General features: G+C 35.4%; 1 protein-coding gene across 3 annotated transcripts in view; it reads right to left on the minus strand.

Moving 5' to 3' along the window:
- The window catches only part of LOC129942415 (pantothenate kinase 3), a 41,396-nt gene extending 16,837 nt beyond the window's left edge, over positions 1–24,559 (minus strand). Inside the window, exon 1 of one of the 3 annotated variants that reach the window (XM_056051333.1) lies at positions 24,421–24,559. Coding sequence is in view for 2 of the 3 variants with exons in the window: in XM_056051331.1 (XP_055907306.1) it covers positions 7,199–7,535 (337 nt within the window). In the remaining variant the exon portion in view is untranslated. Of the gene's footprint in view, positions 1–7,198; positions 8,203–23,964 lie in introns of those variants that run through there. The other 2 variants (XM_056051332.1, XM_056051331.1) reach the window with 2 other exon arrangements.
- Between the last annotated feature and the right edge of the window lie 3,245 nt (positions 24,560–27,804).

The raw sequence follows: 27,804 nt of genomic DNA on the forward strand, positions 1-27,804 counted from the left end.
GTACTGACTGACACTTTGATGTCAGGCCTCCAAAAATTAATTTTCGGAGCCCAGGCCTATAAGGAGCGGTTTTATCCGGCTCCCTATCTTTGGAGTTATACTTAGGATCTGGCCCTCCAGGTTGGGGGTTGTGCCGTCAGGGTGATTTTCTGGCCACGTAAAAGCTTTCATAGTTGCGAAGCACCACAACAAGCCTCAGATACGGACGGATTTACTGTGGACAAACAACGCAAACGAATAAAGGACAACGAACTTCGGATATGCACGTGGAATGTTAGGTCCCTTAACAGACCATGTGCGGCCGAAGAATTAGCGGAGGCCCTAGAACGCTATAAAGCAGATATCACCGCCATCCAGGAAATACGATGGGATGGGCCGGGCAAAAAGAGGTTGAAAAACTGCGATATTTACTATGGTGACTGCTACCACGAAAACCAACAGCGCTTATTTGGGTGGGGCTTCGTCATTGAAGCCAGACTTAGGCAAGAAGTCTTGAGCTATAGGTGCATCACTCAGAGCCTCATGATCATACGCATCAAGGCTAAATTCGGCAACATAAGCCTGATATGCGCACACGCCACAACAGAAGAGAAAGACGACAACACCAGTCACCACTAGACAAAACATATGAGCAGTGCCCTAGCTACGATATTAAAATAGTTCTGGGCGATTTTATTTTAATGTTAAGCTAGGAAGGTAAGACATCTTTGGTGGAATAATCGGGAAGAACAGCCTGCACGACAACACTTCCGACAACGGATTCAGGCTCATAGATTTTGCTGCGGGGCGAAACGTCATGGTAGCCAGTACGCGTTTTCCACACCTCAACATCCACAAAGCTACTTGGACTTCTCCAGATCAATCTACCGTCAACCAGATTGACCATATTGCGATCGACGCCAGACACGCTTCCAGCATCATGGATGTACGAACTTTCCGAGGAGCTAACATCGACTTGGACCACTACCTCGTTGTAGCCAAGGTAGCACTTCGGATTTCCAGACCCAAGGCAAAACAGGGATCTGCTGGGAGAAGGTACAACGTCGAACGACTACAATCGCCAGAGATCGCCAAATCCTTTTCTGACCGAGTTACAAGTAACCTCTCTCGAAGTTATCTGCCGCCAACACAATGTATCGAAAACCAGTGCCAACATTGCCAAGACGCAATCAGAGAAGCCGCCTCTGATGTACTGGGTTTCAAACAGCCTCCAACAAGGAACCCATGGTTTGATGAGGAATGTCAGCAGGCAAATGCAGCCAAACAACAGGCACGCAAAGCGGCGCTGCATAAAAGGATGAGAGCTGCTCATGAGCTCTATGAGCAGAAGAGGCGAGAGGAACGCCGACTTCTCAGAAGGAAAAAGAGAGGGCATGAGAAGCGTGCGGTCGGAGATGTTGAGAGGTATAAAAGCAGGAATGAGGTTCGAAAGTTTTATGAACAGGTGAAACGAAATTCACATTTACATAAACCTAGAACCGAAGGCTGCAAAGACGAAAGTGAAAACATCATAGTGGAACCGCAGTCAATGCTGAGGATATGGAAGGCCCACTTCTGCTTACTGTATAACGGCGACGACGAACTGAATTCCGCTCTCAGGCAGGATGATCCATTCAACATAGACGAAGAAAGCCAACAATCCCGTCCTCCCGACTTAGACGAAGTAAAGATTGCCATATCTAAGTTGAAGTCTAATAAAGCAGCTGGAGCAGATGGGGATAAGCTGGTTAGGAGCATGCACCAACTTATCTGTAAGATATGGTCGGAAGAAAGCATGCCCGATGAATGGAACCTCAGTATTGTTTGCCCGATCCTGAAAAAGGAGACCCTCTAAACTGCACCAACTATAGAGGAATCAGTCTACTTAACATCGCCTATAAAATCTTCTCTGCCGTAATATGTGAACGTCTAAAGCCCATCGTCAACAACCTGATAGGTCCTTATCAGTGTGGTTTTAGACCAGGAAAGTCCACAGTTGATCAAATATTCACATTACGGCAGATCCTGGAAGAAACTCAAGAACACCAAATCGACACCCACCATCTTTTCATCGATTTCAAGGCCGCATATGACAGCATCTACAGTGACGAGCTGAATAGAGCCATGTCTAGTTTTGGCATCCCTGCCAAACTCGTCCGTTTGTGCAGGATGACCATGGAGAATTCACGCTGCTCCATAAAGGTTGGAAACAACTCAACAGAACTTTTTGATGTCAAAAAAGGTTTTAGACAAGGTGATGCGCTGTCATGCGATTTTTTTAACATCGTGCTTAAAAGAATAGTGCAGAGCTCACACGTCAACACTAGAGGCACTATCTTTCAAATGTCTGACCAATCACTGGCATATTATGCTGATGACATTGACATAATCGGAAGAACTCAGCGTTATATCAATAGGGCTTTTGTGAGTATTGAGGCAGAGGCGGCAAAAATGGGTTTAACGGTTAATGAGGGCAAAACAAAGTACATGCTGTCGTCTAGAAAGGACAAACAACACCGACGTCTTGGTCAAAACGTCACAATCGACAGATGTAACTTTGAGGTAGTCAAGGACTTCGTCTACCTAGCCTCCGCTGTAAACGCAGAAAACAACACCAGCGCTGAGATCAAACGCAGAATAACTCTTGCTAACCGCTGTTTCTTTGGACTAAGAAAGCAATTGAGTGGTAAAGTCCTCTCGAGGGACCAAAGTGTTGCCTTATAAGACCCTTATCATCCCCGTCCTGCTATACGGTGCAGAAGCATGAACTATGACAAAAGCGGATGAAAGCACCTTGGATCGCTTCGAGAGAAAAGTTCTTCGTGTGATCTACGGTCCCGTTTGCATCGAAGGGGAGTGGAGGAGAAGATGGAACGACGAGCTGTACGGGCTGTACAGCGACGTAGACTTAGCCAGAAGGGTAAAAGTCCAACGACTAAGATAGCTGGGTCACGTAGAGCGCATGGAAACCAATGCTCCGGCCCGGGAAGTCTTCGAATCCACACCCACAGGACAGCGCAGTAGAGGAAGACCGCGGATCATGTGGCGCGCACAAGTGCAAGGTGACCTCACCCAACTTGGAGCGCGAAACTGGAGACATCTAGCTATAGACCGAGCTAGATGGAGAAGTTTGTTGGGTGAGGCCCTAGTTCACACAGGACTGTAGCGCCACCTTAAGTAAGTAAGTAAGTAATGGCTTATGCCAGCTTTAATCTTGATTTGCTTAAAACGAAATCTAAAGGGCATATTTTCTTATAGGCAAAATTCTTAAGAATGATACGACTTTTTATAAACCATTCAAATCCATACCCAAAATTAGACACATAGTCACACAGGATATGATAGAATGAATTTTTTCCATTCAAAACATTTAAAGTAAGTCCTAATAAAACATTTTTATTGGACATTTTGAAAGAATTTTGTTAAGACGCTAAAAAACCAAAATTCGAGTAACCCAAAGAAAAAACTTAATTATTTATGTCATTATTTTTTTATAGGCGCCTACTTTGATTATGAACTGGATTTTGATATTGTATTTCTGCCGCATTCTTGCAGTAGTTTTTATGTTCATAAATGCATTGCATGAATCTTTTCGAAATGGCTTGTGCAACTAGTTGCATTTTTGAACTCACCCTATGTGTAGTTTTAATACAACTTTAACTCAAGCAGCTTATAAATCAGGATAACACATAAGGCTCAAAATCACTAAGGTTGCAAATTTCTAAATTAGTTTTATGACAACAAAAATTGCATGCTAAAATGATGACTTTTAGCTTATACTGTTTTAAAATTTGTATATTAATAAACTTTGACAAGGCAGCCTACAGAATTCTATACTTTATTAGAAATATTTTTTAGTATTAAATAACTTATAGAAACCATCAATTCGTTAACGTTTTTCTAAGTTTGATAAAATCAACAAGAACAAAATATACAACCAATACATACAAGATCTTCTACAAGGTAAATACGTCAAATCCGAAATGACCGTTCACAAAATGACGATTTCAAATAAGAGCGCCCTTTGATTATACGGCGGCCATCTTAAATGCGATCTGACTTTGTCAATATGAACATAATTGAGGTTTTTTTGTTATTTCGAGTCGTAAAAAAGAATTTCATAAATAATTAAATGTAATAAATACGTTCACGGAATGAGGGACTATTGATGTACGCTCTACGAATAATGAATACAAAGGTACTTTACATTTAGATAATAATTTATTTGACAAAAAATATTCTGACAGCCAGCTTTGTTATTATTCTTTTCCTGGACTGACGTTTCTTTTCCTGGACTGACGTTTGAGACCGAATGGCTGAATTTACTTAAAATTATTTTTAATCGTTTATCGATATGTTCACTGAAATGACTTGTGCGGTATTGGACAAACTATTTTTGCATTTTTATAGTTAAAATTTAATAATCTTTTAGTATCCTCTCTAAAACTACATTTTGTATAAAAATACGGTGTATTGCGTAATGACCGGGGTTAAATACCTTACATTTTTCAATTATATTTTGGATTTGTTATTTAAGATTGTAAATTAGGATGCGTTCCGAAAATGATTTTCTATGCGTTTATATTGATTTAATTTAAAATTCACCTTATTAATAAATTATATTGTTTGATTGACACACAAAACAGGTTAGTTTTAGTATTTTATTCATTTTTGTTTTCAATTAAGTCAAAATTTAAGGCATTAAATGGTTGCAAAGCCAATTCTGCACCTTGGTGATTTTGAGCCTAAGCTTTAGTGAATACAGATATTCTGTATTTTAACAATAAGTGTCAAGTGAGTAGAAGCAAATGGGCGCATTCTTAAATCTAGTGACTACGTAGCCAACATTTAACTAGCTTTGTGAATGCAAAGTGGCACTACAAAGTTAGTCAATCCGGAAGATCGGAACTGTCAGATTTCTAACAAATGCAAATATGTAAAATAAGAAACATTTTTGATTTGATAACTTTAACTTATCTTTGGTGTTTTTAAATTCAATATAATCATATTTAAGACACAATTTGAATGATTTTTATTTGTATTTACATACTGAACGATTTATTTCATTTTGAATTCTTGTGCCTTTACCGAGCAGCTGATTGTGAAACGTCAAAATCATTCTCCACCAACTTTGTAGTCGAAATTTATACATAACAGTGATCAAAAAAGCCGAAGGAAAACTATACTATAATACAATACAAATTTATACTTTTTTTCTATTTTTTTAAATGTATGCACAAATTCAAAAACTAGCAGATCCAATCGCAGCTAAAGTCTCTCCTTTTTTATTAATATTACTTTGTAATTTAAAATACTATTTACTAGTTAATAATATATAATAATAATATAAAAAAGCTAAATATCTGGCAACTCATCTCAACTGGCTTCTGAGACACTTAAACAGTCCCAAGCGTTTTATCTTGAACAGCAGCTGAATGAATTTATTTAAATTTGTATACTGATCAAATCAAAATCATTTAACATTTATGGAATTTTTCTTGTCTGAGCGATCAGAGCAAGACTCTGAACAGACTGTATTCAAAGTAGACATAATTATGAAACAGCAAAGACTTAACATTCTAAATGCTATAAAATTAATGAAGTCGGTTTCGGTCAGCGATTCACTACGTTCGGCAGGTTCAGACAACATAATGGCTTTCATTCGCAGTCAACTGCATTCTTTGAACGAACATTTTGACCAAGGCAACTAGTTAGTTTTTCAAGTGTTTTGAAATTCAAATTCAGAACCTTACTTCAAAAACCTCTACTGCAAGTTCAAATAGTACAAAAACTTCCAAAAATATTATTGTCTACAAAACACTCCTTAAGCAGACTAAAAGTAAGTAACGATTTGGATTTGGTATTGTAAAGAAATATTACTTATTTCTTTTCCAAATTTACAAGGACGCTTTTTAGAGAAATCATTAAATGAAGGTGCGCAGAAAATAAATAAATCATAGAGTAATAAAGTTCAGCTTTCGGTTGAATGAAAAAACACGATCAATTGTCATTTTGACATAAGTTGACTTGACTTGATAGTTAGGGAGATTTTTCTTGGATAAATTTCCAGTCAACTTTCCAATAAAGTTGCCTTAATTGGAAGATAATTCTTTGACAGCTGGCCAATCAGATACTAGAAACTTGAATTACTTTAAAATCCCTTATGTCGTCTGAACCTGCCCATTGTCTGCGTCATTTTACCTTTGGAAAATTGAGCAAGCTCTGAGCTAACTTAGATGTACACATTTTGTGCTACAATATATGTGACCTAAAAGCACAAATTAGCTTAGAGCTGAGAAAGAAAAATACCTCTGTCTGACTGCTTAACCAACTTTGATGATGTTCTATACTCAGATGAAAACGCGGGAACCATCTCTTTATATTTTGTACTAAAAGCAATTCAGAAAATAGTTTGATACCTTTCCACTCTTCTATTTTATAAATTAAAATGCACCTCTCTCGAGATCTCTAATTGAATATGAACTTGCCTTAAAATCCGTGTTTAACCGGCAAGTAAAGTCACTAAGCAACTTATTTTGATTAGAAGCTAATTTAATACAGTGTCAACAAACTGTCCCAACGAGTAATTACGTTCGACACGGTTTGTCACTTTACTCTACTTTACAGACTTAGGCAACAATAATAAAAATATTAATAATTTATCTACAAAAAAATATTAAATTATGAACCAAATGATGATGATGCTTGTTAAATGTCAATTAAATGCAAATTAAAAACATCATCCGATCTGTCTCTCATTTAATAACAACAACAAAACAAACAAGACAAAAGATAGGTAAGTAGGTACATATAAAAGATTTGATAGACATTTTCAAAAGTTCACAAGTCTCTCTTTTATGATGGACTGACCCTGAATTCAATCATCACTTCTTAACATAATGTGGACACTTTTTTATAAAGACATCAGTTTTTAGATACCTACAACAAAACGGTATTTAACACGCAACTATCAACTATTTTAAGCCCAGATTGGACTATGAACACAAAGCATTAACCATAATTTACATAATAGCAATCTCAACTCAACCACAAGTGTTATTTTATGGCCTTAGTTTTTCATCAATAATAATAAATTAATCTATCTATCCAATCAACCAACCACCTGATACACAGATATGTATAGGTACATATGTAGATACATATTAGAAACAAAATATAAACAAAAACAACAAGTTTTGATCAAAGATCGCTCGCTTACACATGAATGCATCGCTATTTTCGCTGCTTCTACAACTGCAGCTGGAACTGTTCCTACTGCTGCATCGGCTGATATGACCACTGTCGACGTCACAACAATCTTCACACTCGCAGCTGTTGCTGCTGTCCAATTTGCAAAAGTCGTTGCTATTAATCAAATAGTCATTATCCGTATCCGTGTTGTCGAAACGACATCGGTTATTAGTATCCTTCGAACGACATTTGATATTTTTTGTTTTTGAATTTGTGCGCCGAGCCGACTTCCGGTCAGACAACGACCTAAAATGGCGACAGTTGTAGGTGTACTTTAGATGAAATTCTTTGGCTGGAACTTTCATTTTGACAGGCAGCTCGTCGGTCGCTCCAAAAACTTGACGGGTTATATAATTTAGTTATAAAACTCTTAATCAGAAATCACTTTGTGAATTAATAAAAAAAAACAAAAACTTTCGTAGTTGCTGTGGTGTACTAAAGACGAGCGACTACGATGAAGACGAAGACAACGAAGGCAACCAACAAAAACAACAAAACAACACCAACTCACTCACGACCAGACCAAATTTAAAAAACTGATGATCGAAGAAAACTGAATATTTTTGTTTGGCTAGAGTGTTAATTTTTAACGCGATGATGGTTTATGCAAAAATTTCGACATAACAAATTGTTGGCAATTTTACCACGACTTCAATTCAATTAATTTTGTTTTTGTTTAAGTTCCATAAAAAGAAAGAAGTAAGAAAGTGTCATTTTAGTTTTATTTGAATTGATTTTGATCTTTTGCTTTTAGCTTCCGCAATTTGTGGAGAGAAATTTTAATCAAAAATTGAATTGGATTTGAATTTCGAGCGCAAATAAAACCGACGACTTCTTTTGCTTGTGCTGTGCGGCTTGTGCAGCTCTGGTTCTGGTTCGGATACCAAAAAAGAAATGAAAATCGATTATTTTGAAATTCCAAAAGAAGCCGAGTGGAATGGAAAATAACGCGAAACTAATAAAATGGAGCTGGAGAGTGTATTGAGCGCGATTTGTAGACTATGCCCCCATAGTCTGTGTGGTGTGCGAGCTGAGTTGTCTGAGGTTTTGTAGATAAAGTCGTATGATTATAGTTCAGAGATGTGGATTTGCTACATAAGTAGTGGTACACAGAATGGAAGCGGGATTCATTGCTTTATAACCTTTTCATACAGTTCCATACCATTTCAGTAAAATAAAGGTTTCCCCTCGAAATGAGAGATAATAAGCTGAAATCTTGTTTATACCTCCTTTTAGTGTTCTTAACAAGCATGACAAGGCTCATTGTCAATTAAAAATTGTCTTTCGAATATATTTACACATTATGTTTTTGAATTGTTCCAAGTGCTCAGATGTAGAATATTTTAAAATTATGGAGCACACTTCAAACAAGCTTTGTGTTTAAACTACTGACTTCTTAAAAATACCGTTCTTGAATATTGAGTAGCTCTGAAATTCATTGCTGGCCATAATTGTCTTTATTTGTGAGTTAATGAAATTGTCGGCTTTTGTTTTGTTCTCGGATAACTTCGAACAAAATTTCATTAAATAATTGACTAACTTTATGTGTAATAGAGTCAATTTTATACTTTAAGCCAGATCTATTGGGAAAATAGGAAATTAGTTGAACTTCTAAATGTTGGTATACTTATGCCCAATTTCACAGTGGAAGTTTATATTTGAAGTTCAACTCCTCTAGTTTCACAGTTCGCTCTGAACTTCAGTTCAATTGAACGTAGTTTAATTAAATTGTATGAAAAGAGTTTGGTAGCATTGTAAAGGCCCAACTATAATAGGCATAAGCAAACATAAGCATATTACAAAAATCCAACGAAAATTCACTTGAGTTTGCGAAATTACTGCATAGCCATAATGCAATTTTGCTCACGTATCTATATACATGTCAGATTTTACTTATGCGGCGAGCGACTGGGATCGTTCTTGCTTAAGTTAACGAAACTGAGAAAAATTGAACGAAACGGAGCTAGACTCCATTATGTTCACTCGTATTGAGATTCTTTGTATTCGCACGTTTACTTATGCGCGCATATTTTAGCTTATGCCTATTATAGTTGGGCCTTAAGTCATGTGACCTAATGTAAGCAATACGTAGGTGTTCATCGTTTTTTCTTTCTCTCTCTGAAGCGAGGAACACGTGAAACAGCAACAGATATTTTGTGTTTTGTTGACAATCGGGGAAAATTTGGGATCGGATTTGCTCCAAAACAATGTAGGTTGAATTCTTCGACATTCGAAATCTGTCGAAGAATTATATATCGTCCCAATAATTGATATGATTTGTTCTGAATTAAATGCGTTTTTCTCTTCTCACATTCGCAACTAAAATGAAGTTTTCCTCATCACTAATATCTTCAATATAACTTTCTGAACTCGACATTTTAAAATAGCAATATACTTTTTATTATTATTTATTGAAAATAGGATAAATCACCATCATAAATTAATTCAATATTTAATATGAAAATGGTAGCTATTCTGACAACTGTTGTAGTGCCAAAACGTTGAACTGAGGATAAACGGCAGAATACTGGCGTTTAACTTAAACTTTAGAATGAACTCAGTTCAAGGATTAAACGAAAATGTGAAACCGAATAAATTGTTGAACTGAAGTTTAAACTTCTACTGTGAAATTTTGGGTAAGAGGTGTAGAAACTTAAAAAAAAGGTGTATTTATTATATTCTAAAATACCAAGATTGATACAAAAATTGTGAAGTTATCTTCGTTTATAAAGCTCCAAGTGAAGGATTATACAATTTACAAGAAAGTTGCCTGTTGAAAGTTGAAATGACGTCAGACAAAATAAAAACTAAACAAGTTTCTTCAAATTTGCCCTCAGGTCAAAGGCTGACAACTGACTTTAACTACATTTCTATGGTAACTGTCTAAAACTAAAAACTCATGGTAATAAAACCTGTCTAGAGAGCAGACGTTCTTATTTATGTTTTGTTTGTATTGTAAATTTTATAATGGTAATACCGATACTATGAAACTGTTGTTAATTTAAGTATTTCAAGTCGTAGAGGTCTATCTGACCCTATTGAATTATATTAAACGCACTATCATACCAACTACATAAGGAATTCACTTTTCAATAATGTTTTCAATTTGTATAACATCCATCATGATTCACTAAATAGCTAGGTGACTCAGTGCATTTAAAGTAAATAGACCAATCGGATCTCAAATTACAGCTATTGAAGTACCCGTAGATTAAGAGTAGGACTGTCATGCTAGAGGTATTAGGTTTAAAAGCTGCCTGTGTCACCTAAACTTTTTTTCTGGGGCACTGCCCCTTGCGAGGAAAGCATCTAGAGTAATTCTTGTGATGAAAAGTGCTTTTAAAAATGACTCTTTGATTTAAACCATAAGTGCGGTATTAAAATTAATGCTGCAAAGTAGGAACTCATTTTTTTCAGAAGCCCGTCAACTGGAATTGTCTTAGACAGAAAGCGTCAAACACACTACAAAAACGACCGTATCTATTCTGGAGCGAGAATATAACTGGATAATTATCTACTTCTTTTGGCTAAAAAGCTAGGAGGTAACTAATCTAGCCACTCGAACCAACTTATAAGAAGGATGACACCCAAAAAGCGACTGCCAGAGCACAGATACCTCAGCGTTATGGACAGTATGGATGAACAAATAAAGAAGTCAATAACGAAGATGCCGTTGCATTCAACGCTGCCCCGTATCAGCTTACCAACCAACCCTCAAATCAATTAACAAACCATCGACAATGATAACCCGAAGGGTACACATTGAGGATAAAAAAGACTACCGACTTTTATTTAATACCATATATATTATACTGTAGTATCCGTGGCATGATGGTTAGTGCGTAGGACGTAATTAGCTACATGGCCCTCATACGGCCGATGATCGTTTATGGTTGTCCTGTGTGGTTCAACGTTGCGCCTTCCCAGATGAAGAAGTTTCGGGTGTTCGAGCGGCAGTGTTTACGACGCTGTACCGGCTTATATCGAACACCCGAATCTTCTTACGTGCATTACTATTCCAACGATGTCCTATACGAAGAGGCTCCGATCAACAGAATTGACAATTTCGTGATAAAACTCGTTCTAGGTCACATTGCAAGAGCTATGTCTTCGACCAACAATTTAATTTTCGGGGCGTTCTATCTGAACGACGAGTATTTTGAGAGTGCACGCTTGAGCGGCTTCATTCCACCAGAGGCATTCCTCTTTTTAGACAGATGCGGTCTGATACAGGATAGATTGGCAGTTCCGCTAATCTACCAGATGACGAACCGTGGATAGGCGACTCCTGCACAATCGCAGTAGGGCTGAAGTAGGAGAACCAGTTTTGGTGGCTTCAATCGGCACTTGATAGTGGGTAGTTGGGATGTGGTTTTAAGTTTAGGGTTTTAGTTTTAGGGTTTAGTTTTAATTAAAATAGGCATGGTGGCACAAACAAAAAAAAAGCAAACAAAAATATAAGAAAAAAATAATCAAAATTATAATTAAAACAAAAAAAAATAATAAAATATGAAATACAAACAATGTTAGATAGTTAGGTTTGCTGCTGTGGTTGTTCTAGTTTTAAGTAGTTTATAGATAGTATAGGTAGTTTAATTTAGTTTTTAAGTTTAATTTAAGGAACTAATTTTAAGTAGTTTGTAAGTAAAAATGAAAAAGGATATTGATTAGTTTTTTTTCAAATTTTCTAATAAATACAATAATAAATAAAATTTAAATGAAGTAAAATAGATCTTAGGGCCGAAAGGCATTAGTATTAAGTATTATAGTTTAACTTAGAGTGTATGGGACCATTAAGTTAGTTGTAAGTTATGGATAATTAGGCTAGTTTTATGAATTTTTGTCTAGCTTTAAGATAGGTTTAAGATTGAATTAATAAAAATGAATTACAAACAAAAAAAAAAAAAGTGCGTAGGACTGTCATGCTGAAGTTTACGTTTTTTTCTGGGGTACTGCCAATTGCTAGGAAATCCTCTCAGAGTAATGTTTGTCATGAAAACTTCTTCGAACTTTCATGGATAATAAACAAAACAAATATAAAAATAACACAGATGCTTTCAGTCTCTAACTTATTAACAAACACAAATAAACAAAACCTTTTACTCTTTTTATCATATTTGCTAGTCAAACAACTTTGACATCGAATTACAATATATTAATATTGTTAAAAGAAGTACTTTTCGGAAGAATATTTTTTTTAATAAATTCTGGCTTCCCTTTTAAATAATTCTTAAATTCGATGTAATTTAATTCATGATTGCATTTGCAAATTTAAATAGACCTGATTATTTCAATTTTCATATTGTTTTTTTTTTGTTCATTTGTCCTAAAATTGAGAAATCTCTCACTGTAGGGGCATTAGAACCTGAGGCATAAACAAATCTCTACGATTTTTGAAATTTTTTTATACTGTATAATTTTTTTATTGAAAAACTTGAAAATTTCGACCCACCTATATCTAGCAATAATTTGGCTCTCTTTCCATTTAATCATTTTTTCTGAAGAAACATAATTTTGTACACATGAAAACTCGTCGAAAACATCAGTGTCATTAAATGAAATATTGGTTCTCTTTTTCATTATACATTAAACTTGACTCCACTTTGTCCCAGGAAAGAATGTGATCCTTATTTTTTATTTATTTTTGGAGTGAAGGATTTTTCAACAATGCAATAATTCTAACAGTGGGAGTGCACTCTCAAATTTACTTTTGGAAAATTCCATAACTAGTCCAAACGCAAAAAGATGAGTTTCATTCAAATTTACTGAAAGTTAATTTTACCATTGTCATGGTCATCCTGTGCGTAAGTGTAAGAGTATTAGTTTTACTTTCAATGTACATATATAAGAATGTAAATTACATGATCTGATTTTTGTAATTTGGAGAATAGGAAGTTTTCCGAAAAAGAAAGATTATGAATTAGGAATACGTTTTCATTAAAAATTTAATGGTTTTCATGATTAGGCTTTCCTTATAGAAAAAAATCATAAAATAATTAACAAATAATGATCATTTTTATGTTTTCCGACACAAAAAATCCATAATGAACTTTTTTTTTTTTCAAATAATGAACTGTTCATTATAAAAATGAACGGATGGTCACCGTACCTATATCCCTGAGATTCACCGACTCTTTGATTTAAACCAATAGTGGGGTATTAAAATCAATGCTGCAATTTCCGAACTCATTTTTTTAGAGCTCGTCAACTGTCGTCCGTAGAGGATCTCACAAAGTGACAAACTCCAGAAACTTGAAATTGAGGCTCCCAGACAGTTCGTCAATGACGGTTTTGATTGACTAAGTCAACAGACCAAGATATGATGCCTAAGCAACTCCTGAGACCATATCCAAAACGGCCATGAATCAGCTAAATGCCTTCGAAAGAAAGATACTGGAATTATTTTCGACAGGGAGCGTCAAAAACACTACAAAAACGACCGTATCTAATAGAAAGCGAGAATAATTACACTGGATAACTAGATACTACATTTGGCTAAAAAGCTAGTAGGTAACTCATCTACCTACCCGAACCAACTTATAAGAAGCATAACAACCCAACAGCGTTATGGACATTATGGATGAAAAAATAAAGAAGTCAACAACGAAGATGCCATTGCATTCTACGCTGAACCTGTGTCAGCCTACCGACGTGTCTAATCATGTTAACAACCCTCAAACCAATCAACAAACTATTAACAATGATAACCGCAACGAAACACCCCGAGGATATCCAAGTCAAACGACTTTTCTTGTCATATATTAAACAATATTTTAATTGAATCTTAAGCCAATGTGTAAAGTTACCCCCTATGTGCCAACAAACTATTCTATTATAAATCAATGTATCTATTTAATATATAGACTATCCAATTGTATTTATATAGATTCAATAAACAAATCTTGAATCTATCCCTGACATTGGGCAGGTTCTAAATTTGAAATTCATGATACTTGAAAAACTAATAAGTTGTTTTGATCAAAATGTACATTCAAAGAATGGAGTTGACTGCAAATGAATTCCCTTATGTTTCCTAAACCTGCCCACTGCTCGCACACAGGAATGGACGAGAGTTGTATGTAACGAGCTCTTGCCCCCCCCCCCATATTTATTTATAAATATTTGTATATGTACATTTTTAAAAATATTTTACAATTTGAAAATTTTTGTAGCATATATCAGGCTTTAAAAAATTGCTATTATTAAAATTGTCAAGCATACGACTTGCGACAGTTTTCATCTCAAATATTTTTTCATACACTAAACCTTTTCAAAAATAGAAGGCAGAAAGTTCACTTCGCTTAGCAATTTTTTCAGTATACATTTTTAGTGAAATAGGTGTTTTTTTCTTTAAAATGTATTAATGATAGCTCGTTAATGCACCTCTGAAAGGGTGAACAAGCCAATCCTTAAGCCTCTGTTTGAAGTTACGTAGACCTATTTAAACAAATATTTTCAAATGCATATTTAAAATATAGAACTTTGTATGTACGTTCTTAGGAACCTCTCCTTTCGTTTAATTTAAAACGTTACATAACCTTTCTAAATATTGTTTATGGTATTTTTGTGTGTAGGCATTATAACTTTAAGCACCCCTTATTCATTGTTTATAAATACAACTGACTATTTTTATTGAACATCTTTTTTTTACATTGTCAACCCTGGTATCGTGAATTTACTACTTACTTAAATAATGTGTACTAAATTTAAACATATTTCTCTTTGTTGAGTTAAATTCTCATCGCTATCCATTAGGTAGACCGTTGGAGTGAAATTTTGCAAGAGCCTTTGCTATAGCTTCTGAACTGATACCGATACCGAGAGCGGGCGCGAAAGAGAACCTGCTATTAACTGTTGAGTTGAGTTTTGTATAGAAGATAAAAATAAAAATGTTCGATGATAAGAAACCTATTTTAGTTGAACATAGATAACTTATTGGAATTGAAAAGCTAAAATAGTTCTAATGAAATCTCAAAAATATCGAAAAGGTATATGAAATAACAATATAAATGAATCATAATTGGGGAATACAAAAAGAGAGAAACCAGTTCACGAAGGTTATGATTTCATTATCAGTTCAAAAAATTGAAATTTTGGTTTTATAACAATGAAGAAAGAATAATTATGGGGCTATGTTAAAATTTTAAGGCCAATAAATAAAGTTAAAAGAATCCGCTTTAAAAAGTATATAACATCATTGTTAGAAAATAAGTTTATTGTAATTTATTAGGTTGGAGTATGAAGAAAAAGATGTTAACAAATAATGAAATATTATTCCATTAGATTTTGCAAGCTCTATTAAATGCTGACTACAAAGACCAACCAATAACTTGGTAAGATATGGTGACAGCTACAGTACTGCAGTGCTCAGTATCTAGAGAGTTGACTCTTCCGACCTTTTAACAGCACTCAATGTTTATATTACTTATAAAAAAATTGTTAACTTTAACTGAAAGACATATTTTTAAATATCAAACATCGATGGAAGTTGAATTTGTCAACAAAAATTATCCAACAGACGGAACTCTATTTTCAGCAGATCTAAAGCCCTCGAAAAAACTTTTAATTAACTTTTGTATTTGCTTTGATTTCCATATTTTGAACAAACTGTTATTGGGTTTTGTAGATGCAAAGAGAAAACAAAAAGTGCATCGACGTGTTGCAAATTAAATGATTCAATTCAATTTAATCAAACATGCTAGCGACACATGATAGTGATATGAATATGAGTGGAGCAGAGCCCTGCATTTATGAAAGTATTTCCTGTACTACTTTTTTATAAGTGGCGCATGTCAGTCAACGAGATCGGATAAAAACAAATCTATTGAAATCGTTTTGTTTGTTCATATTAATATCGACTTATTTTTTTGTTAAAGTACCTCTCCATAGATTGTTTTCTTATCTCAGCAGGTCTGGAAATTCGCTAAATTAGATTTCTTATCAATTTAAAATTTTGTTTTTTAATTTATGTGATTATTTAATTGAATTTAGGTAAGAATCAAGTGATTGCATTTCATTTGTATTTATTTTATTGCGTCGTAAAAAAATAATATTTATAGGTAACAGAGATTCCTGGATAAAATCTATTCAGATTTGTCCTTCAACTTCAAAGCAATATGATATGAAATACGTACTAACAGTAGTGGACATGGATTAATAACACTCATAGAAGATAATAAAATTTTAGTATATCCGTTTTAATAATTTTAATTACAAAATCTTAGTATGTTTTGTGATATAAAATAATTTTTTATGTTGTATTTGTTAGTAAATAAGATATTAAAATATCACTATTTTCCCATTTAAATGTTTGATAGAATTTAAAACGGAAGGTAACGTATCCACTTTAACCCTTTTCTGCCTGGTGGTTATGTAGTGAAACCACGTTTTAAAACCTTATTGTCTAGCGTACCAGTATTTTTTTGCAAAACCATCGTATGTACAGATATAACATAGACTCATAAAATAACGGATTTTTTTTATTTCTTATAAGAAGATTATATTTTGTGAGATTCGAGAGTCAAATTGAGCTCTTTGTCAGTTGTGAAAGGTGTGAAAGTGATCTTCAGAAAGTATATTTTTTATATTGAACAAAAATGTCGAGTAAGTTTTTAGTATACTGAATCTTGTGCATAATGTTTACGTGTTTCTTAAAGTTTTGTGATAAAATTATTTTTTGTATTGCTTTTGTGTATATTTTTGTGGGTGGGTTCTGGACGTAGCCACTGGGATGTTTATTTTATTTATTATTTATTTTTTTTGTTTTGCGAAAACCTTATCAGGAGCAAGAATTTCAACTTTTGATGACGTTTTTCCTGAAAATATTCCATCCGATCTGGATTCCGAAATCGGAGATGTTGATGATGATGAACAAGCTGAGTTTATGTGTCTTAGTAGTGAAAATGAAGGAGACCCTTTGAGCGTTGCGCATGTGTTTGAATCAGATTGGGATTCTGAGGATAAAGTTCTACTTAGCAAAATAAGAGCTACGCAAATTAAGAATAATACTGTGCGGACTAAAAAAAAAACAAATTCTGTAACTATAATGTGATGGATTTTGTGGCAGAGACTGGACCAAATATTCAGCGTGATCTGGAAACACCTGTTCAGATTTTTTTACAAATCTTTCCAGAAGAGCTTATTGACTTGCTTGTTTTTCAAACTAACTTGTTTGCAGTACAAAAAGCTGGTGGAGGCGTCTCATCTTTTACTCCGACGGATGGTGAAGAGATTAAAACTTTTTTGGCAATAAATCTGTTCATGGGTATAAAAAAAACTGCCAAGCTGCATAGACTACTTTTCAGCTCAGCCAGAATTGCGTGATCAGTATTTGAGTTCGATAATGAGCAGGAACAGATTTCTATGGCTTCTGGGAAGCATTCACCTGAATGACAATACAAAACAAGATAGCAGAGGAAGTACAAACATCGACAAGCTTTTCAAAATCCGGCCAATGATCGAAATACTGGCGCGAACTTATTTGTCATGCTATATGCCCTCAAAACATCAAGCAACAGATGAATCTATAATTAAGTTCAAGGAACGTAGCAGTTTAAGTCAGCCAATGAAGCCCATAAGGCGCGGATATAAGGTGTGGATTCGAGCCAAAGAGTCTGCATACATATCCGAATTTCAAATCTACACCGGAAGATCGTCGGATTCTGCGGAGCTTAATCTCGGTGCTCGTGTTGTCAAAACCTGACTCAAAAATTAATAGGAAAATGGCACCATGTGTTTTTTGACAACTTTTTCAATTCCGTCCAGCTTCAAAAAGATTTGAAAACCCAAACCATTTATTCTTGCGGAACTGTACGAGCCAATAGAAAAAATCTGCCAACTGACCTTCTTAGTGATAAGTGTTTGACCAAAGGAAATTCCGACTGGCGGGTCAGCAGAGACGGAATGGCGTTCGTAAAGTGGAAGGACACGAAAGCTGTCCATATCTTAGGAAACTTTTTGGACCCTTTCAAAAATACAACAACCATGCGTAAGCAAAAAGATGGTACTTCGGTATCCATCAATTGCCCAGAAATGATAGCAGTATACAACAAAAACATGGGATTCGTTGATAAAGCCGATATGTTGAAGTCATGCTATGATATCGATCAGAAATCTAAAAAATGGTGGCATCGTATTTTCTGGCATTTCCTTGATGTTTCTGTTGTGAACTCATTTATTATTTTCAAAGAAAGATCAGTTGAGAATGATAAGTCATTGACATTGAAAGAGTTCCGAATCGCAAATGGACTTGTAGGAGCTCATACACACAAAACCCGCAGAGGGGACCGCTTATCAGAATGTTCAAATACAAACCACTTCAAACTAAATGTTCCTTTCGAGGTGCGATATGACCAATCCGCACACATGCCAATATACGGTTCTTCTAGAAGATGTGTTTATGATATGAGAAAAATTGTGTTGTTAAGTTTCACACTAAATAAATAGAATACATACATTCACATATTTACAGAATTTGTTTCAATTTGTTTCAGAATAAAAACGTGCTTATGGCCTGGTGGTTACACTGATAAACCACACAAAAAGAAGTAATTCTAAAAGTATATTTTTGTTAAAATTTGTATTTTTAAGTTAAGACAAACTTAATTGATATTAATAAAGAAAGTTCTAATATTATTTTTTTTTAAATCAAAAATTTTAATAATTCGGGCGGCAAAGGGTTGAAACACCAATTTTATTTTGTAGAACTTCCAAAGTATAATAAGGATAGTTATTATGCATCGACATAACACCGGTAATAAATTCTTATACAAATAAATTACTAAGGTTTGAGGAAAGTGCAGTGATACCTAAATATCTCTTTTAGAAAATTGAATATTTTCGGTACCGTTAGAGAGGAAATGTACTTTCTATAGCGCTATTTCTTAATTTCCTTGATTTTGTGTGCAGAAGTTCCTTTAAAAAGTACAATCAAATGGAAAATCTTAGGTTTTAAAAAAAACGGTTTTAACTAATTTTGTTGTCAAAAAAAATGATTTCGTTCAATATCCCACTTTTTACAATCTTCTATGTTTCTTAAAAACCCACTGTTAAAATCATAGTTTTTATAATCATGCTTTTTATAATCTCGTTTTTTTAAATTTTGTATCTTTTTGTTCAAATGTTTTTCTCAAAACCCACCTCTGTCTATCAACTCCTACTCTCACCTCCCCGCGGTGAACATCGGGTGCCTAGTACCTCAACTGGAGATTGGGCTCCAACCCCAGTGGAAAGTTGTTGGGGGCAGCAAACGAGAGAGGGGGGAGAGGTGTTTCCACTAAGGCACCTCTCCTTATCCAGGCGGCAGCGGACGAATTCTCGAGATAGAATCAACGGTGGCGTCTACAGTTCCAGTAAGGTCGAACTACTTAGTGAACACCTTATAGGGCTTCTTCGACATATTTGGAGCCCAGGCCTATAAGGAGCGGTTCATCCGGCTCCCCTTCCTTGGAGTTATACTAAGGATCTGGCCCTCCAGGTTGGGGGTTGTGCCGTCGGGGTGACTTCCTGGCCACGTAAAAACATCATAGTTTCGAAGCAACAACAAGCCTCGGATACGGACGGATTCACTGTTGACAACCCACGCAAACGAAATAAGGACAACGAACTTCGGATATGTACGTGGAATGTTAGGTCCCTTAACAGACCACGTGCAGCCGAACAATTAGCGGAAGCCCTAAACTGCTGCAAGGCAGATATTACAGCCATCCAAGAGGTGCGATGGGATGGACCGGGCAAACGCAAACTAAAAGACTGCGATATCTACTACGGCGACTGCTACCGAGAACAAAGACAGCGTCTATTTGGATGTGGATTTGTTGTTGGAACTAGGCTCAGGCAAAAAGTCTTGAGTTTCAACAGTGTGAGCGAGCGCATCACGACAATCCGCATCAAGGCTAAATTCGCCAACATAAGCCTAATATGCGCGCATGCCCCAACAGAGGAGAAAGATGAAGACACCAAAGATATGTTCTTCGAGCTCTTGGACAAGACATATGAGCAGTGCCCTGGCTATGACATTAAAATTGTCTTAGGAGATTTTAATGCCAAGCTAGGAAGAGAAGATATCTTTGGTGGCATAATCGGGATATACAGCCTGCACGACACTACCTCCGACAACGGATTCAGGCTGGTCGATTTCGCTGCGGGGCGAGACGTTGTGGTAGCTAGTACGCAGTTCACGCATCTTAATATCCACAAGGGGACATGGAAATCTCCTGATCAATCAACCGTCAACCAGATTGACCACATTGCAATCGACGCACGACACTTCTCCAGTATCCAGGATATCCGAACATTCCGAGAGGCCTACATTGACTCGGACCACTACCTCGTTGTAGCCAAGGTACGGCTACGGATATCCCGATCCAAGCCAAAACAAGGAAGTACTGTGAGAAGATTCGACGTTAGACGGCTACAATCGCAAGAGACTGCCATGTCCTTTTCCGATCGAGTCTCTAATAACCTCTTAAGGAGTCCTATGCTTCCTGTATTAAGCATTGAAAACCGCCTACCCGACCTTGACGAAGTGAAGATAGATATATCTAAACTTAAGTCAAACAAAGCTGCTGGAGCTGAAAGCATCGCTGCCGAGCTATTCAAAGCAGCAGGCGATGACTTGGTACGAAGCATGCACCAACTGCAAAATATGGTCGGAAGAAAGCATGCCCGATGAGCGGAATCTCAGCATAGTGTGCCCGATACATAAGAAAGGAGACCCTCTAAACTGCGCCAACTACAGAGGCATCAGTCTCCTTAACATTGCGTATAAGATCCTCTCTGCCGTATTATGTGAACGTCTGAAGCCATTCGTCAACAACCTGATTGGTCCTTATCAGTGTGGCTTCAGACCAGGAAAGTCCACTATCGACCAAATATTCACACTACGGCAGATCTTGGAAAAAACCCAGGAGCTTCAAATCGATACCCACCATCTCTTTTTCGATTTTAAAGCCGCGTATGACAGCATCTATAGGGAAGAGCTCTACCGAGCAATGTCTAGTTTTGGCATCCCTGTCAAACTTATCCGTTTGTGCAGAATGACGATGGAGAATGCACGCTGCTCTATCAAGGTCGGAAAAGATCTTACCGATTCATTTGATGTCAAAAAAGGTTTTAGACAAGGCGATGCACTGTCATGCGACTTCTTCAACATCGTTCTGGAAAGAATTGTGCAAAACTCAACCGTCAACACTAGAGGCACAATCTTCCAAAAATCCATCCAATTACTCGGATACGCAGATGATATTGACATAATTGGAAGATCAAAGCGTGATGTCAGTGGAGCGTTTTTGAGCATTGCGACGGAAGCGAAGAAGATGTTAGTTAGCAGAATTAAAGTCCAACGGCTTAGATGGCTAGGTCATGTAGAGCGGATGGACACCAACGCTCCAGCCCGGAAGGTCTTCGAATCCAATCCCAAAGGACGGCGCAGTAGAGGAAGACCGCGACTCAGGTGGCGCACCCAGGTGGGAGAGGACCTCAACCAACTTGGCGTGCGAAACTGGAGACAGCTAGCTAGGGACCGAGCTGGCTGGATTGTTGGTTGAGGTTACCTTAAGTAAGTAAATTCAACCCTGGCTGTGAAAATTGTACCTATAGCTCTCGCAGAAAGTCTATTATTGAAATAATTTGTCGCATTAGTATTTAAGGAGTAGCTTAGATTTATACATATTTCTCTTGTTGACGATGATGATGCTCTATTTAGATGTTGAATATACACATTTTCATCAACTTTTGCGATAACATTCGAAAAGTTATCTTGCCAGTTATCTATGTTAAACTCTCTCAGTTCAAGAGTAACATTATGCAATCTGGCAAGTTGAGTCCATTCCTTAAATGGCGATGCTTCTGTTCGCAAAAGAACCTTCATAATAGATGTATGAAAATTCGAACTTGGTTTACTCATTACTCTTGTTAGAGAATCTGCATGCAATTTCAAAATCAAATTTTTTATATAAATCGGAGCAATTCCAGACCCAACATGAATTGCATAGGTTGGAGTTGAATTTGGAAACCGAAATAATCTTTTGAAAAATAGGCGTTTTATCAACTAAAATTCTTCAAAATAGGTGTGACCAAAAACTTGAATACCGTAAGACAAGCGAGTGTTAATGGTTGTTTGGAAAACTCGGTATTTAGATTCTAAGTCTATGTTTTTGTTTGAGAAAACAACTGTTATGAATATGTGTATTTATATTTTTGAAAATAAGTAAGTAGTTCATTTATTTATAAATATCTCAATATAGTTTAAATAAACATAACGATTTTTATAAAGCTTTGGCATAGCCGTCAACTCAGTTGTCAAAATATATATAGCGATTTTAATTTAGATAATAACATTTAAATAAATTAATTTGAATAAATTCAGACATTAATAGATTTCTATACTTATGAATTGAATTTTAAAAACAGTAAAATCATTCTCAATTTACACAATTTAATAATTCTATTGTTTTTTGCATTGTGAAGCTTTAGCCTTTGGCATATTAACACTGGGCAAATGAATATAAAATGGAAGCAGTCTTCTTTTGTTTTCATGTTGCAGAGGGTGCAGAATTGATGGAAATTTCCGTTGTATGGACTGCCATTTATACAATATAAAATGTACACCAAAAATTGGAGATCATCTACTCCGCAGTAAACGTCTTTGTTATCATTATTAGGTATCTTTTTCCAGTATTTTTATAATTGAACAATTAATACCTTCACATAAAATTAAAATTACGATCATGCAAGTTGTTCATTAACCTTAAAAGGTTAAATCAATTAAATTAAAAAATCATGCAAGGTGTTTGTGAAATTTGTAATTTTTGTTCCAATTATCAAACAAACTTAACTTTGTTTATACCTATGAGAAACCTTGTTGGACTAAAAACTTTTGTTTACATTGTACAACAGTCCCAACCTCCATAAACAAAAAATTACTGCTTGTCTATTTATTTTTGTTCTTTGAACTCGTAGCACATTTAAATGTAGGAGCTCTGGAACAGAAACTCTTGCCATGTAACTTTTGTTGTGTGCAAACATTTCCGTTTTTCTATCTAGTGAGTGCATCATCCCATCCAAGGTCGATGACTCTTTACCTACTGAAGCTACATTTAACATCGAGTGGAATTGCAATAATAAAAGAATGCAAAAATGTGTACAAACTTAAGGCACAAGAAACATGTTTGTGGATAGGCTAGGTAGTGCACGGAGTGGTGTCGAGTTGTGGCAAGGAAGACAACAATTCAAACAACATACTAGAAGAATAAGTAAAGTTCTTTTGTTGTGGCTGAGTTTTTGGTGTAGTATGACAGAGAAAGATCTTTCTTTTTCTAGCGGAAATAAAAACTACTCTGTAGCAGTTCGAAGGAAATATATAAACAAATATTTCAATATGTTAAATCCACAACGTAAAAACTGAATCTCTCATTCTCATTCCAGCTTAGAGAACGCACTAAATTTTGTTGTAAGCTATGTTTCTAAGAGCGCTTTTTGTATAGTTAATCAAGCAGACTCGTCATCGCCACCCCACTCAAGAACTTTCTCAAAACCTATAAGCCATAAAGTCGAATAAAATGCAAGATAAACAAAATGATTACTATCAATATCAACTAATTAGTCACTTTTGCGCTTTTCCCCATTGCCATTGCACTGTACGCGATTTAAAAAACAAATAGAGCTCACATATTTTGCGGCAGGGGCAAATTTTGCGGATGGACATCATAAAACAACACACATGACTTAACTTACCCTTTGCCAATTGGGACTTTAACATTTTGCTGATGGCAGATAATTTATTAAGTTTTTTAAAGTTTATTTTTATTTATTATTCAAAACACACAAATTCTTTTGCAAGTCTACAAACTAAACATACAATTTTGCTTTCTTTAGTAATTAATTGAATTTCTTTTTATGTTCTTCTGCAGTTTCAGGGATTATCTACTTCGTCGTCGTCGTAGTTGTAGTTGTCGGAAGTCGGAACACTGTCCACTGATGCAATGATTTGAATAAATCTTGGAAGAGCAAAATATCTTGCTACAGGTCTTGTTTTTCTTTTTTGGTTTTTCTTTCAAGCAACACAAGCAAAAGCAAACACTCAGAGCAGCACACTTTTTCTTTATTTAACCTTTGTACCGAAGCAAAATGATGGAATGAGATCTTTTCGTTTGCTTATTTTCTTAATTTATGATAAATTTTGTATCTTACTTTGTATTGGGTGCGTGTTTTTTATTTTTTTAATTCGAAAATTGAAAAGGAAAACAAAAATCTTTAGCTTTTGCTATCGAAACTGGAGATGAAGACGAAGAGGAAAAAGCACTATGTGAAGAAATTTCGATTCGATTTCAGCCTGTTCGCTGACAACGGCTAAGAAAGTGACATAAGTCAGAATTGTTATGTGACAGGTGTGGTGAGTTGTTTGATTGAACATTGAAAGCAATTATGTTCAGGTTGTTTCAATCAGGAAGTACCAAAAAAGTCTCTCGTTCTGTGAAAATTCTTAGATGATACATTTTTAAAAACGTAAACGTTTGTTTTTTTTCTAAAAATTAAACACAAACTTCAAAATTATTTCATATTACATAATTGATGTCACAGAAAAATCATTCTTTGAAGACAAAGTTGTAGTAGGGGTCTAAAATACAGGGAATTTTCGAATAAATGGTCTTATTTTGAGGCGATTATGAATCCACACTTAAGTTCCTTCTTTCCTCATGAAAACGCTGAATAATTACCAGCTCAAGAAATATCTCAAAGACCGAACGCTCCTAACGACCAGCAGTGCAATAAAACAAATCTTTACATCGTTTTGAAGAAAATAGGATTATATTGCGCTTGATATTCCAAATTCTTTGTGTGCTTTTTGGTGTCTTTTTTTGGACAGATTCAAACTTGGGCAACAACAATATAGGTATGTAAACGTTAAATGCTCTTGTGGAAGCAGCGTTTACGCTATGTCAACAAAGATGCATAATCTTTAGATTTTCCGAGACGATGCAAGATATTTGTCTCTCTTTCTGATCTGGCTGCAGTTTGCCAAACCTGTATACGTGCAAAACTTGGGCTTAACTCCAATCTCTGGGCAGGTGCTCAAGAAACTTACTTGAGTCTGATGAAAAGTATCCAAATGACAACAACATCGTTGACTTACTAGATATATGGACTGCTAGTGGCTAACTTTGCGTTGGAGTCATCCATTCCTTAACGCTATAAGCTCTTCTGCAGGTAGAGAAGAAATATTTTGAAACTAGATTTTTTTATTTTGTTAAATGTGTCAAACTTTGTTATAATAAATACACTTGGATTAAAAAAGATCATTACAACAGATGCTATCAAATATTAACTATAATATTTGCTAACCAAACTTTCATGAGGGCAAGCATAGGTGGAATTACTTTTAAGGTCTGGTCAAAAAGAACTCACCTCTGCCCTCCACGTTCTGATAAACAATGCGGTCAGTTTTCGATGTTCTTATTTTTCCGATTATTTTTTATTTAAGACAATACATATCATTCCCAAAATGGGATCATTAGGCGATGGCAACTTGGAGCTATTTCAAACTTACCGAATAATATACAACTCTATTTCCAAGACGCACCAAAATACCTCTGTTTGTTTTTTCTGTTTTGATGTTTTACCGTCGCGTTCTTGATAAAAAATCTACAACTTAATTTAACCGTTGTGTTCCATTTTTAAATGTTCATGTTCTGTTTGAACAAAAATAAATAAATTAGGTGGCGCAACACTCCGTTGTGAGCTAGCGCCTAGTGACTTACAACTCTCAACAATTTCTGTGTGGGGTAATGTTGAATGGAGAGGACCTACTGTTAAAGCCGAATCCGATTGGCTAATTTGAGAAAGCATAGTTCATGACAAGAATTACTCTCGCAACATTCAGTACCCATACAAAAAATATTAAGATGGCACAGACATGTATTAAACCGCAGAATCCTACTTTCTCTACTCCTCCAACCCAACTCAACTTGATGAATATCAAGTAGGAAAAGTAATTTTCTCAATAAAATCCAAATCTACTGGTCTCGACAACAATCATCATGATTTTATAAAAATCCTTCTTCATTTCATGCTTTCTCATATAACTTACATTTTCAACACTATAATAATGACCTCAACCTATCCCACTTCCTGCAAACAATCAAAAATTATCCCTATCCCTAAACAAGGAAAAAAAAGAATACAGACCCATAGCTACCCTTCTTTTTCTATCTAAGGTTTTTGAAAACATAATAAGCAACCAGATAAAAAGTTATATTAAACAAAAATACCCCCTTCACGCTCTGCAATCTGGTTTCCGGCTGGAACATAGTTTCATTTCAGCCCTTCTTAAAGTGTCTTATGATATTAGACTGGCATTAGACAAAAATTATATAACTGTGATAACTTTACTTGACTTCTCAAAAGCATTTGATTGCGTTAACTCTAATATTCTCTGTGATAAACTGACGACCTATTTTAATTTCTCTGACACAACCAAAAATCTTATTTATTCCTACTTGACCAATCGTATGCAAGCTGTATCGTTCAATGGTAAGCTGTCTTCGTTTCTTCCTGTTAGTTCTGGTGTTAATAAAGGATCTATCCTTGGGCCTTTACTGTTCTCTATGTTCATTAATGATTTGCCATCTGTTTTATCTTACTGTCAGTTGCATATCCACGCGGATGATGTGCAGATATACATTAGTTTTCCCATTGGGATGGTTGAAGATGCTATATCTAGCATGAACATTGATTTAAGCTCAATATATGACTGGACTAACCGCAATGGACTTAAACTTAATCCAGAGAAAACGAAAGCTATCCCTATATCCAAAAATAATCCTCACCTTCAAAACCTTCCTCGCCTCCTTTTAAATACATGCGAAATTGAATATGTCACCAATGTAAAAAAAACCTATGTATAATATTCAACAATAAACTAACATGGGACACTCATATTGATTCTATAATTGCCAAGATATATGGTTCACTTTTTGTAATACATCCTGTACTATTTATAAGTTATTCTTAATGTACAGATGTTTTCTTATCAATAAATCAAATCAAGTCAAATAATCTAAGGGAATTTAATGCAAAAATACCTCTGGCATGACAGTCCTACGCACCATCACGAATAATTCTATAAAGACCCCTGCTTGAACAGGTCGTTAACAGTGATTTTCCATTCACTCACAGACCGGGTTTTTCAACTGAAGATTTTTCGAAATGTGTTACTAATATTCCGTGTTTTTTTTTAAATATATGCTCCTTGACAATGAAACAATGATATTAAATCAACAGAAGCTCTTTTATTTCAATACATAAATTCAAATTCAATAAAAAATAATAACGGAGAAGAATGTTATTCGCATTTTTTCGCACACCTGTTCTCACAAACCAGTAGTGCACCATTGGCGGGTTAAGTCATCCAACCAAATTTTCTTGCTTCATTTTTGTAATTTGTTTTTTGAATAATATAAGCATGCCTAAAACAAGTTTTTTTAATGCATAGTAAAAGATGGCGTACAGAAGGAGAGGTAGGTATGCAACCCCCCTTCTAGGCCTAACTCCTGGATTTGGGGTAGATACGAGTTT

This window comes from Eupeodes corollae, chromosome 1 (genome assembly GCF_945859685.1).
Source record: "Eupeodes corollae chromosome 1, idEupCoro1.1, whole genome shotgun sequence".
Taxonomy (NCBI): domain Eukaryota; kingdom Metazoa; phylum Arthropoda; class Insecta; order Diptera; family Syrphidae; genus Eupeodes; species Eupeodes corollae.